This window comes from Neopelma chrysocephalum, unplaced genomic scaffold, assembly GCF_003984885.1.
Source record: "Neopelma chrysocephalum unplaced genomic scaffold, ASM398488v2 Primary Assembly neopelma1_42, whole genome shotgun sequence".
In the NCBI taxonomy this organism is placed as follows: Eukaryota; Metazoa; Chordata; class Aves; order Passeriformes; family Pipridae; genus Neopelma; species Neopelma chrysocephalum.
The window spans coordinates 1,568,015-1,582,604 of NW_020897700.1; the positions used below are offsets into that span (position 1 = coordinate 1,568,015).

General features: G+C 36.5%; 1 protein-coding gene across 1 annotated transcript in view; it reads right to left on the reverse strand.

The window, feature by feature from the left end:
* NFXL1 (nuclear transcription factor, X-box binding like 1) overlaps positions 1–14,590 on the reverse strand; it is a 46,600-nt gene that overhangs the window by 3,611 nt on the left and 28,399 nt on the right. The window contains exons 19-21 of the mRNA XM_027676330.1: positions 8,042–8,146; positions 6,904–6,990; positions 4,584–4,637 (exon numbers count right to left, since the gene is read on the reverse strand). Of these exons, the coding sequence (XP_027532131.1) occupies positions 4,584–4,637; positions 6,904–6,990; positions 8,042–8,146 (246 nt within the window). The remainder of the gene's footprint in view (positions 1–4,583; positions 4,638–6,903; positions 6,991–8,041; positions 8,147–14,590) is intronic.

Genomic DNA, 14,590 nt, shown 5'->3' on the forward strand with positions numbered 1-14,590 from the left:
TTGTATTTAAGCTATTACAATAACATAATAAGAGCACAGGCTGAAATCTTCAAAGACCTCCTCCAGTAATAAGGATGCACTCTGCTAAATTTAAATAAAAACATAAATAACTAAAAATCTGTCATATTTCCCTTGTCTCCATATTTCTTTTCATTTGCATGCTGAGCTAAATTTTAGATAATAGCTATAATCTTAGACATGCACAAAAATATTCAATTTGCTAAGTGTTAAAACTTAAAAATTTAGTCACTCATGACTGTAGGTGGTATGTAGTGTCCTTCAATAGGAAGCATATGCCCTTAGGCAAAAAAGAAGCAGAGCAATTTCAAAATAAGAAGAATGCTAGGCTTCCAACCCAGAATGGTAGTTTCAGGGTCTCGTCTGGAATAAACAATAGGATCCTCTGATCCCTGTTCCTCATTGCCCTCCACATTCTTTTAAAAGAGCACCAAGAGAATACAGACAAAACTGATTTTAGGGTACAAAGCTGCAGTAAAACTCGAACTAGGCAGCCTAGAATAAAGAGTGAAGACTGGCATGAGACTCCAATGAGAAGCCATCTAATTGCTAGGCAGATCAGAAAAGATGCTCTAAAGGAGATCTGAGACAGACTAAAACCAGAAAAGGTCTGACGATTTTTGAGTCAAGTTGTCAGCTACTAGAGAAAGCATGGGACAAGGTGCTAGGGAGCAGAGAAGCTAGATGAAGTAAAAGGGATAAGTGGTGGGAGCAGCAGAGCACAGCAAGCTGGGACTGGCTGGGCAAAAGACACAAGGCTGAGCTGAAGCAGAGGAAACATGGACAGTGAACAGACACAAAGCTTGGCCATGAGAGGAAATAAATCTACAAGACTACTACTACAGTGCTGCCAGGAAGAGGGACTAAGACAGTACAGTAGGTGCTTTAAAGAAACAAGAATAAGACTGTTTTGGGAAATGGGTAGAGTCGTAGTCCAGTAAATAAAATTTTCCCTTGAAACTCAAGATGATTGCCTGATATCTGGTCTTCCTTCCCTGACAGCAAATATTTGTCAGTTTCACAAAGCAGCTCTTACTTCCCTTCCTGTACCAGATACCACTTAGCAGGAGGAGACCCATTTTGATGTGTATTCCTTTGTACCTAATAAAGGCAGAAATTATTGGCTCTTCTCTGATGATATGGCAGGAAAGTTCAGACAAAGTCACACAGCCTATTTGAAACAAGATTACTTTCAACTAGCTAATTCTCCTTTAGAAAAGCAAAGTATTTTAATGAAACAGTTTTTCAAAATCCAAAATCTGGAGGCAAGGGCAGAGTTCTTAAGGTTTTATAGATAACGTGACAGTATTTCACGTTACACAGACACTAAATAAAATTTGGGGCTCCTATAGTTATTATATACTTGTGATCTGTAAGTTTTAAAAGCAGAGTGCTTTGTGAATTGCAGCAATTTGAATTAAAATACAGGGCTTGAACAATTATATAACAGGCACTGCATTGGTTTCTCAGTGAACTTTATAAAAACCTGGCTAAAAATAAATACATCATAAAAAAACAAAACACAGAATGAAAAAGGATTCCTAGGCATCCTTTGATGAGAAGATGAGATGAGAGAGAAGTCATCACTATCCTTGAAAAGCTACCTACAGATTTTATGTAACTGTCTTCATTCCCAAAGTGTCACCTCAATGATCTCTGAAAAATAAAGTAATGGTTGTGTCCAGTCTTCAGACTACCTTAACTTTTCAAGCTAAACAAGCTTAGGATTTTTATTTAGAGTAAGAACCTAACTTCTTTGTATATAGACATATTAAAAGTAAAATGATATGCATTTATTTAAACTGTATATCCAGTATATGGTATATAAACTGTATATGATGCCAGATAATGTCTAGTTTAGTGTTGCTCAGGCACTGGATTTTGCTCTTTCATGTGTTATTCTCTATATTCTTCCTGCATTGAAAGGAGTAACATTCTCATGGGACAATGCAGCTACCTGAATGCAAATAACAATGACTATGCAGCCATAAAGTGTATATTCTGAAAGTGAGGATATATTTTTATTTACAGGGACAGGCATGAGTGACTTTTGTACCTTCTAAGGATCTGTTAAAAAGTTTTCTTTCTACAAAACAAAAGGAAACAAAATCTTTCATAACCTAGACTTCAGGTTTGAGACCCTGACTTTCAGTATTGAAACAGTTAGCTAAAAACCACATCTTTTACACTAGAGAGGGACATAAAGAGCACTGATCTTTTTTCCACCTCTAGCAATTGCAAAAATCCTGGCCTCACAGGGTGCCTGTGAATTAGAAGCAGAAGGGAAGTTTGGCTGCTAGGGCCATGACGAGAAGCCTAACCAAGCCATCTCTCTTCCACTAAGAGACAAATGATTCCATCTGTAAATGGCATTAGCAAAAGTTGCTACCAAATATAGCAAATACCAAAATACAAATGTGCACTTACCAGAGCACTAACTAGTTTGTATATAAAAGATTTATTAAAGTATTACTCAAAATAGGTTTTAAGAAACTGTGACTAACAGATGAACAGTCTCTATAAAAATGTGCTAATGAGATCAGAAAGGTGGTACAAGGTGCAAACTTTTGTCAGAAGGGAGTATACTCAAAAATACGCTCTTAGTGTGACCCAACACCCTGCAATAGTAACATCCTCCAATTTGCATCACCAGATGGCAGATTATGAGATCAAATTGGAAAGGAACCAATGTTAGATAAAAAGTCTTCAGCAGTTGAGGTTAGTACTTGTGTGCAGTTCTAGAGTCTATTTATTACTGTTATCCTTTTTTTTTAAATTGGTTTTGTCCCTTTTTTCTTTTACTGTTGTTGTCCTAACGTTTCCTAATGTGCTGTAGTAACCAGCCACTCTTAATTAACCTTTTAATAAGCTTGATTATGTATAGTTGAAGTTTTCTATGCTGCATCCATCACAAAACACATACACAGGAGCAGTTGCCATATATTGTGCAAGGGTACTGTTGGGCTGAAACTGTGAGACTCCTGTGAATGTACAAGTAGAATGCAATGGTGGTGTGACTGCAGAGAGAAACAATCACTGCTGCAGAATCCAGCCAAAATGATGTTGCACAATATGCTGCTGGAGTGAATCTGCTACAGTTTCAGTGGAGCCTCATTACTGAGACTTTACTAGAGAGACTATAGTGATTTTGCAGCAGAAATCATTAGTAAATGGGTGGGATGCCTTCTGGAACGCATGAAACACTCAGTACGAGACAAACACCAGCAAGTCTGAATTTCTAGCTCTAGAACTGTATGCATATTTTTTACATGTGAAAATGTCCATTAGCACACTTCAGTACTTAGCTTACAGAACCATCAGGTACAGATTTCCTCTACCTAACAGTATGTTTCAGACATCTGTGTGCAAGCTATGCTTCCTGACCTATGTGCCAGAACTAACATTTCCAGGGTCAGCTTAGAGAAGAAGAATTAGATGAACTGTCTATGAGTTATATGAAGGAATATGTGATCAACACTGTAGACAGCTGAGGTATGAATGTTGCAATAAACATTGCAAGATGATCACAAAACAGTGCCCGGTCCCCTGGACAATTGGTGCATAACTCCATACTTTTCTTGTACGATGAGTAGACACACTCCCCTTTGAAAAGCAAAAGTAGGCCTTGCTAGAGCATTGCTTGGTAGACATAATGCTTTAATTAACTGCCCAGAGAATTATCGAAGTATGCATAACAGAAGCTGCGGTCCAGAGAGAAACTGTCTATCCTAATGAGACTGGGAAAATGGCATGAAAAGATTGAATCTGTGAGTAAGCCTCCCTTGCCCCCTTTCAAGCAGGAAGCAAGCCAGTGCCCTGTGCTAAAAACAGAGTGACATGCAGGTGAAAACACAAATATAACCTAAATACATAAATGTTGTGACAACTGAGTAAAAGGAGTCAGAAAGCACACACTGGAGTTGGAATATGATTTGGTGTCAAATGCTTACTGAGGCACACGTGGATGAACTGGCTGGAAGGTCAGTTACAGACTCCAAATGACAAACCTGACCTAGCCATCACCACCAACGAGCTTACAGTGTTTGCCTGAAATATGATTAGTATCAGCATCTCCTGGAAGCTGGCACAGAAGCTTTGTGGATTACAATGCCAACCACATACCCTCACCACCAACAGCAATTACAATAAATACACATTTCCCCCCTCCCACCTCAGAGACCTTGAAAGACATAGACTCATTTAGCTGTCCTTGCTCCTTTATGATGGGAGGGAGAAGAGGAGCTTCACCCAATATTTAAATCTCTGCAGAGGCTCTTCAGCATTCTGTGGGTGTTTACGAAGTATAAAATGTTTGATTAAAATAAAGAGTACTTAGTATTTTAAAAATAAACATTTTGCATAAAATTACAAAAATTATCTGGGAAAACCTGGCCTTTTAATCATTGTAAATAATTTACAGCGCAGAAAGTACAGTAACACCTGACAGGAATGACTATGCATATGACATTACAAACTATACATATTTAGTTGCGTATAAATTAAGTTTTTTACTAACAAGAACAAGGTGAGGAGGATGTGGGTGAAGAAGAAAAAAAGGTTGATACCTGTTGTCTTCGCTTCTCTTCTTCAATAGCAGCTTTGGCTTCTGCCTCTTTTATCTGTCCAGACATACAAAGTGATAAGCAAGTGTTGTAAACAGCAACTAAATCTATTTTCTTATGGAGTCATAATTACTCCTATAGAATGGGTCTCAGCAAAACAATGCAATCATGTGATGCTCCATCATGTGAGCTCTTAACTTACTGAGATGACAAAATATTCTTGAAGAAAGCTGTATCATCTCACATTTGAAAAACACAGAACATATAATGGGTGCAAAAGGTTGTAAATTGAACTTCTGACTTAAACTTGGCAAGCTGAACCAACAAATATAAAACCTTAAAATAAGAGTTTGTTTACTATCAACTGGCAGAATTCCTAAAAACAGTAATTCTAAGTTTTCAGCAACTTTATCCTCAATTCAGTACACCTCACACATACAAATAATTCCTATGTATGTATATAATTTACACACACATATTTCATTCCAAGTACTCTAAATATTCCCTGACTACTAGAGCAAAATTAAACCTCTATATTTGTAAATAATACAAGAAGTACTGGATAATGCATAACAAAACTGCTTTAAAGCTCTTGGTGTAATACAAACCAAATGTTATTAAAAACGTTCCACTATCAAAGAGTCATATGAAAAGAAGTCATGGGGGTTAGAATTGATAATTCTACAGAAATATTTTGCCGTGTTCAAGGAAGTAAATTAAATGCTAGAAAGTATTAAGAAAAAATGGCACAGAAGAAACATCAGTATATAAACACACCATGCTCTTGAAGCTTAGCTCCTGCATTCAGTTTTGGTCCAGCAATAACAAAAGAATGTGAAGCCTGAACATATACAAAAGATAACAGGATGGAGTGGCTTCCATATAAAGAGATGCATAACTAGGATTCATCAGGTGACTAACAGGGCACCAAATCCTGAATAGTGTAAAGATGCCAAATAGGGATAAAATATCAGTAATTGTTTTTCATAAAGCAAAGGCATAAAATGAAATTACCAGGAGGTTGGCTCACAACAGAGGGAAGTATTCTACTCCCACAGAGTATTTGGCTAAATCTAAAATTTCAGTGTACAGGACATTTATAGATGCCAAAAGTTTATGTCAACTGAAAAACAACCAAGCATGCTTAGGAGATAAATCCAACAAAGACCAAGAGACAAGAGGACAGCATCTCACTCTCTTAAATCCCCACCATCAGAGATCACTAAGTAATAGTAGTAACAGAAAGAGTATATGGGGGAAGTTTATGTGTCTGCCTTCTTGTATACATTTTTAGGCCTTTTTTGGACCACTGAATCACTATCTCAGAAAAGTTAGATGTAAAATCTATTAATAGCCCATGCTTTAGCACACTGTAGCTCAGTGTGCACTGAGGGCAGGGTCAATAGAATAGTCCTATTTGCAGGTTTTCAGACAAATGTTTAAATTACTAAATGCTGTATTAAATAAAAGCATTATTGAGAATTTCATTAATCTAGGCACAATGGCAGAGTCCCTTTAGAAAAGTGTGTAGAAGACCTTTTCAGCCATGCACATCTGAAATCTGAAAGTCTGGTGTGCAAAAAAACTACACAACTAGCCTCCTGGTATTTCACTGCCATCTAATGGCAAAATTTCAGCTACAAAAAAAAAAGCGACCCACAAATGTGGAAAACAAGGCAACAGAAAAGCTTCTTTTTACACTGGTGTGGTCATATTTGTAGAAGATACATAGGTATAACATATATTGGTAGAGGGAACCTTAACCATTATAATCACAGTATAGAAAAACATTTTTAGAACTATTTCTTTAATAAAATGTACAGTAAAAGACACAATTCCTCTGAAGTGCATACTCACTAAGTGCTAGACATGAAAAGTTTTATTAAGAGGTAATGCACTTTGTTTTCAGAAATTCATGTTTGTTTTGCAATTGTGCAAACTAATTTCTCTCTGTAAATGTCTGGAGTTTTTAAAAGATTTTTTCCAGTCTGGACATGTTAAAAAGTAACAGACACAATAAACTACTTTCGTCAAGTGTTTTACTATCACTGAACATCACTTGTTCTCAGTGAAAGAGGAAAGAATCTGTTTCCACAAATTAAAAAGAAAAAAAAACAAAAACAAAATACTGTTTAAAATAGTATTTCATGGAGCTAATTAACACTGTTCACAAATGCAAGTCTGAAAAAATAAGCTGCTATTCAACACCACATCCACTTATGTTGTAGTTTTTGCTGGTATTGCCTTGAAAAATAATTGTGTTCATTTTTTCTACTTTTCTTGAAGCACTGAGAAGAAATTATAGCTACAAGGGATACATTACCTCAGATGCTTTCCGCTTCATTTCCTTGCATAACGCATCGCATTCCAGTGAAACTTGGCCTTCTTGTATCTTGCTGCACTGTATTTCCTGTTAAGAATAATTTGTCTTTTATACTCGTTTTCCTAGATAAAATTTTAGCTATAATGTTCATTTCTTTATGTCTCTCTTGTTTGCCTGAGACAAATAAGATAACTTTCTGGACCTCTGGCAGAATGAGTTCCCATTCAGAGCCTTAGTCATTTCATATACGTTTCTCTTAATTGGCTCAGATTACAGGGCAAGGTCTGGTCATAGCAGGGAAAAAAAGTAAGTAATTTTCATTCACACTTTCTCCCCTTCTCCTAATATTGAAGAAATTAAAAAAAAAAAAGGGGGGTTATCTGTAAGCAGAAACTGGTCCATTTTAAGCACTTGTTCTGTATATGTCATCCTTTCCCCTGCTCAACACCCCATCTGCAAGACTTCAGGATGCACAAGACATATCTTGGAGAAGCCTGAGAACTCTAGGGAACTGCAACCTGTTTGGAACACTTGGAAGTTAACTGAGTCCAGAAAAATAATTTAAGTGCCTTTTCCTTAAGCCAGATTATGGTTTTTTTCCATCAAGATATAATTATTTGTCAAGACTTCTCAAGACTTTCCCCTCATAATAATATATAGTTAAAGTAAACTTGTTTCATTACCTTGTTCTTATCTTTGTTAGAAACTAAGGGTGCTGATGGCTGTACTTGCTTTTAAGTTTACAGGGAACCTTAAACTGCTTACATCAGTTCCCATTTCACAACATCTGTACTAGTTCCAATTTACATAAACTTTCCCCGTAACACCAGAGAAATATAATTTGTTTTCCTCAAATCACTCCAGATCATCTGACTGGTCTTCCCATGAAGCTACAAAAATTCAAATGTGCTTGAAGACAAAGCTATTTTAAGTTAGGCAGCCATCATTTGTTAAAATTAAGAAGATTTTATATTCTCCAGTGAATCTTCTGATATAGCAGCCTAGATCTTCAGCTGATGTGAACTGTTACAGCTCTACTAGAGTAACTGGGCCTATTCTAATCTGCACCATCCACAAAAGTCATCCATACAAGACTAGGAATATGTAAAAAACATGTACATCCTTCTCAAAAATTTACCTTTTTCAGTCTCTTACAGAGACATCGGAGTTTAACCTTCTGGCTGCAGTTCAGAGGACAGCTACCTGAATGACAAATCTCTTTACATCGGTGACCACAGGGCAACTATAAAGAACAAAACACACAAATTAAACTCCCACACCAATAAAATGTTTGCTTGTTATTTACTGTATTTCAGTTCCAGAAAAATAATTTTTCTTTTATTGGCACAGCTTGATTAAAAAACAATTTCTCCTTTCACATGTTTCAAGAGCAGTCACCTCCACAGTAATGTATACAACAATTACCCTAGCTATCTGTGGGGGAATACAAATAGATAAAGTAAAAAACCCCTGAAAACTGAACTTCAGTGTACAGTAGCTACTTGTAGATTAGCCAGAGTAATAAAAGAAAAAGGAAAGAATTGGAAGCAAAAACACTGCAAAAGAAATTCTGCATGCAAGAATCATCTGAACTATGCATAATTAAAATACAGGTAATCAATATTCTTATCATGTCTAAAATTTCACAAAATCCTACATTTCTGTATTTGGCAGATTATCCCATTTCTGCCATCTGAGAGATAAGGACTTTTTTTACTGCCAGTACAATTTTTAACACTTATAAAGAAAATATTATCATGCAATAACGGTATTAAGAATTGAGTTAATAATTTAAATATGCTGATTGATAAGAACGTAGCAGTGCTCCCAGCAGTATATTAGATAAAACACACCAAGAAAATAAGCAAATTTTTTTCTGTGTTAAGGACTTTACTGAAAATATTCCTTACTCATACACATGCCCATAAGAAATCTTCATAATAACAATTTTTCATTTTCAATTACATAACCCAATACTGTTTATAATTGAAGGTGGAACCTCACAGGACATATCTAAGCAATTGATTTACAGAGATAGCATTAGACAGTGTTCTTTATTAAAAGTGAAATTTCACCTCCTCACTGTCATCAAGAGATTAACAGAACTTGGAAAATGCTGTAAAACATACATTTTTGAGATACATTTTTCACATTCATTAAAAACTGAAAATTTATATCTACATCACTTCATCCACAAGAATGAGAATATTACATAATTATGAAACTCAGGTGTATTAACCTTGATTAGTAAATCTGGAATCTCAGAAGTCCATAGGAACTGGCTCAACATCTGAGCTAGCATCATAAAACACATACCTACCTAAACAGAACATGAAACTTTCCAACTAAAAATTATGGAACAGACATCCATGTTTTTATGTCCATGACAGTCACAAACTATTATTACACTGTCAGATAATTTGTGGTTTAGGCTCAGGTTTTTCAGTCACTGTTTCAGCACATTTCATACAGGCTTAGAAGGAACATCCAAGTCACCATGCTCAGTCCTGAAGTCAAGTCTTCCTACAGGCAGGCACCTCCTATGATCCTTCCAGGACTGGATGAAGTCTTACCATGAAAACAGTTCCCCTTCTGACCCCATTCTACTGTTTTGCTACGGAGACTGCTCCAGGAGCTCACCAAAACATGGAAGAGTTTTTTAAATTTCTTAGTTTTGTTCTAGCCAGTCTAAGCCCCTTAGTTCTTATCCTCATATTGAAGTATTTCTCTACTGTCCTTTTATTAAAGACTCTTTATGTCCACAGTATTCCCTTCATCAAATTTCAACCAGCTTAAATCAATGTTTCTTGACTACATAGCCAGAACTGCATGTAATATTCCAAATGACATCTCAGCAGGAAGGACTTTGTACAATGTCCTAATTGCACCTCATTTTTATTAGAGTATCTTCCCCAATATATCTTGGCCTCTCATTTGCATTTGTCTCCAGCTACTCATGCTGTGACAGTAAGAATTTCTGCTGTTTCCTGGGAACTTACTATTAGCTTCACATGCATGGTCTAACTCATTTTTTTTTCTGTATCATGCCCCAAATACATGTGTTCTGCAGATGCACTTCCTCAATTCTCACATACTGACAACCCTGTACAGATTTTCATCAAAAAATTCCAATGTTTATTTGGTGCCAAGGTCATTACTGAAAACAATGAAAGGTCAACTGTCAGTTCAGTCCATGGGAAACCTTCCTTATTGTTAATATCTCTTGCTCTAACTTTTGCTTTAGTTTTGTTGTTTTGGGGTTTTCGGGGGGGGGGGGGATTCAAAAACATAATCTAATACAGACAGTTGTTTTCTTTAGCCCACCTTCATCCTTGTATGAAGCCTCTCCTATATCTGAACTAGATATTTACTGAGTAGCATTGACTCACTTACTCTGCTGAAACCTCACAGAGCAGATCTAATCTATTTGCTTTATCTGGAGGGAAAAATATATAAATTAGTAACTTTATCAAAGAAGGAATTTAGCTTTCTTTCAGGTACAACTGATCATCAGCAAATATTTTTGCCTGAAATAAATTATTTTGCCTCATTTTGGAAAGATGAGGGAAGAAACTTGTCTTTAAGCCTTGTATGCCACCAAAGTCAGACTACCAGCCAGAACATGGAGCCTGCTCACTAGTGACCACAATCTCTGCAAAACCAATTTACTACTGCATGACCTCTGTGCATTAGGAGGGCCCTTCTCCGGGCTCTCTATCTAAGAGAATCATACACAATAAGTCAATCTAGTCTCACCTGCAAGTCATCTTAAGCTGGTCAGAACAAGCCATGGCTAGAACTATTACTTCCAGATTACTCTTCTGTTCTCATTAGGCACGTTTTCATTAATAGTGGCAAAGCCCAAACAAACAGTCTTATAACTGATGTCAGAGCTGCAAGTCCAAGACAGTAGCCCTCACCTCGACCTCCAGGTATTCCTGCACCATTAGAGCAAAATCTGCATAGGCAGATGTTTAATCCAATACCAAAACACAAAGGTACACATTTAGTTCCCTTCATAGAGCTACACAGTTCACATCCACAGGGATGCAGGACAAGAATGAAGCTGGCCGGGAAACTTTTTTTTACTCCCTCCAATGCAAAACCAACATTAAAAAAATATCAAGAGAAGCAGTAAAATGCGTAGCAAAATAACATTTACCCACGATCTCAGAAAACAAAAGCAATCATTCTGCTGCTTCTGCTGGATAAAAAATGTAATGGGAAAGGAATTTTTTTTGCTTGTTTTTAAATTCCATGCTGAACTACTTGGTGCTAAAACAAGAAAGTGTGTACCCCTTTAGATCCTTTTCTACTGTACAAGATGTCTTGTCAATAGCTTGTGGACTACAGGCAAAAAAGGAATAGGCTTTATGTTTGCTATGGCAAGGCCTTTAAAAGAAGGGATTTAATCCACTGAAAATAAAAGCTCTGAAAAGAAACCCAAAAAATATCCTACAAGTATTTTCCCCATAGCCAATGCATTTAAATCTTAACATTATATCTGATGATGGTAAAACCCATCAATATTTATGGATTAACTGATCTCTGACAGAAGGTAATAAATACAACCTATTAATACACATCTGATAATAAAGAAAATAACCTGCTAGTAAAGAAAACAGCACTTTTGAGCAGCAATCCCAAAAGGTAAGTACAAAAGACAATTTTACAACTTCCAAACAAAGATCAAATTAAATTTTTGCAACCCACATACATCTGCAAGGTGGGTTTACAACATTAAATTTTATGTCCAGAATGCCTCATTAATTTATTAAAAAAACCTAAAAGATATGCATACTCCTAAAATTTAGAGAATCATAGAATCATTAAGGGTGGAAAAGGCCTTTAAGATCACTGAGTCCAACCTTTTACCTGACACTACCAAGTTCACCACTAAATGATGTCCCCAGGTGCCACATCCACACATTTTTTGGATACACTTCCAGGGATGGTGACTCCACCATTTCCCTGGGCAGCCTACTCCAGTGCCTGACCACCCATTCAGTGAAGATATTTTCCCAAGTATCCAATCGAAACCTCCCCCAGCACAACTTGAGGCTGTTTCCCTCTTGTCCTGTCACTTACTACTTGTGAGAAGAAACTGGACCCCCTCTGCTACAACCTCCTTTCAGGTAATTGTAGACAGTGATGAGGTCCCCCCGAGCCTCGTTTTCTCCAGCTCCCTCAGCCGCTCCTCATATAACTTGTGTTCCAGACCCTTCACCAGCTTCATTGCCCATCTCTGGACACGCTCCAGCACCTCAATCTCTTTCTTGTAGTAAGGGGCCCAAAACTGAACACAGGATTCAAGGTGCAGCCTCAATAGTGCCAAGTACAGGGGAAGAAATTACATTGTCTCTACTGCACTATGATGTTAAAATAAATTTATCACAATGGGGTCCCATATTTCATGTCTAGACAGTAGCAAAGTGCACAGTAAAAGTACAAAGTATGGCTATTTTGTTAAGAAATACTAACTACACAGAATAAAGTGTTAAACACAGATTCACAAACACTGACAGGAATACGTAAGCAATGAAAACTGACAGACTTAAAATTTCTATGTAAGAATTGTCACAAAACACCTGCAAGCATGATCATAAGAATTTAATCACCCCGATTAAAAAAAAATTAAATTTCCTTCAACAGGATATTTTGTTATTGTTACCAAACAAGAGAATTAACTTTTTAATTAAAGGATCTCATCTAACAGCTGTGGTAATATCAAAGACACTGCTTCTCCCTAAAGCAGAAAGAAAATGCGGGCTGTATTATATAATGCTACAAGTCACTTTTATAGTTTTATATTGCCATAGCCAAAACAAAAGTATGAAAACTTTCAAGATTTTCAAGTTCTTGTAGCATTTTTTTCAAGGCACCAGACAATATAATTGCTTTTCTTTATCCCCAAATGTATCATGGTACCTGTAAATCAAATATGGTAGCATACTGTCTACTGCAGTTTCCATTAACCAAAAACATCTCAAAACTATGACTTCAGTAAAATACTGTATTCTACTGAACCTAAGTTGCACTATGGTAAGCTTTGAGTGACAGTGTACACTAATTTTTAGGAAACATCAAGTTCAATGAGCTCTGCTGATGACCCAAGGTCAGCTTCTGACATCAAATAAGGAAATTCTCATATAGCACTAATTTGAAATTTACTTGAGGTTGCCAGAACTGTACATAAAACACTTCCATTTTAGTTTTGGGCAGACATATTAGATCTGTAAAATTCAAATGCTCTAAACTGGCCAAGGTATTTGTATGTTCTTGTCTCATGAGACAAAAACTTACAAGCAGCAAAATGGGGTTGACCTAGATTTGCCCAGGAGGGGTGGTGGTGGCAGTGGCAGGGTGATGTCTGTTAAGGCTGCTCCTTCAAATTGTGTTTATCAATTATTCCTTTGAAAGAGAATTACCAGTATAATTTATATTATGAGACAGCTAGCTAATTTTCTCAAAGTTGCAGACAAATATTGTACACTTATAAAACAGAAACAAACATCCCTAGCACTTTTCAATATTCAGAGAAATGGGAACAGATATTTTAGATTAAAAAAATGGTAAAACCCTCATACTGTACACATCAAGTTACTCAAGTAGGACCTGAAGAAAGTAGGATGAACTATAACACAAAGATATGAACTACCTGAAGCAGGAAGGTATTATTTACTTCTATGTTTCAAAGACAGTAAGAGCTAGAGTTAGAATCACAGGAAGGGAAAAGCATGCATTTTTACATCATCCATTACCCTAAAATGATTCTCTGCATAGCAGAAAGTGCAGGAAACCTTATTTTCCAAGATAATTACAGAAATAAGAACCTCACTGTTAAGTTAAAGCTTTATAAAAATAACACAGATTCTGTTCTCCTAAGCTTTCTTTCACATCCCACTAAATTAAGTAAAAAGGACATCATCTGTGGAACAAGGCAATTCTGAACTGGAAGCTAGAATCCTGGAATGCTACTAGGTGGATTTTAAATCCCAGAATGAGTCTGGGGAATATGTTCAGAAAAATCACAATAGTTACGTTTATCAAAGATGAGATATGGGAGAAAAAAATCTTTGTAGAGAAGCTGAAGTACAGAACACAGAGTTCATGATAAGAGATTATAAGCACTCTTGAAAATAAAGAGAAGTCTTGGAGCAAATAAAACCAAAGTAACAGAAAGGGATGTGAAAGGACAAAATTAAGAGGTAAATGGACAATGAAATAATATCTCAGTGTTCCCTTGCCAGGAAGAGGGCTTTCAGACATCCAGATGAGAAAATTTGACAGGCACATTCATTTACAGAAAAAAAGACAGGCATCTACAAGGGCAAAAAGCAGAAAATACAAGTAGGCACAGAGCACAAGAGCACAGTCTTCCTGTTGGGGTTAACGCAACCTTGTCTGAAAAGTGGAGAAACAGACACTGCTGGGAAAGCAGTAAGAATCCTGTGAATTTATGCATTTACTCAAAAGCAAAAAAACTTTTCTAATAAAGGCAAGAATTCAAATGTCAAATTTTTGATGCTGGAAGATAATGAAACCAAAGTTTTGAACCTACATTTATTATGTTGGTAAGAAGACAGATCTCAGACTAGAGGACATCCTAAATAATCCAGCATATGGGAACTAAGTGGAATCAGGGAACGAGAATGGGTCAAATCAAAGCATTTATGAGTGCCATTGA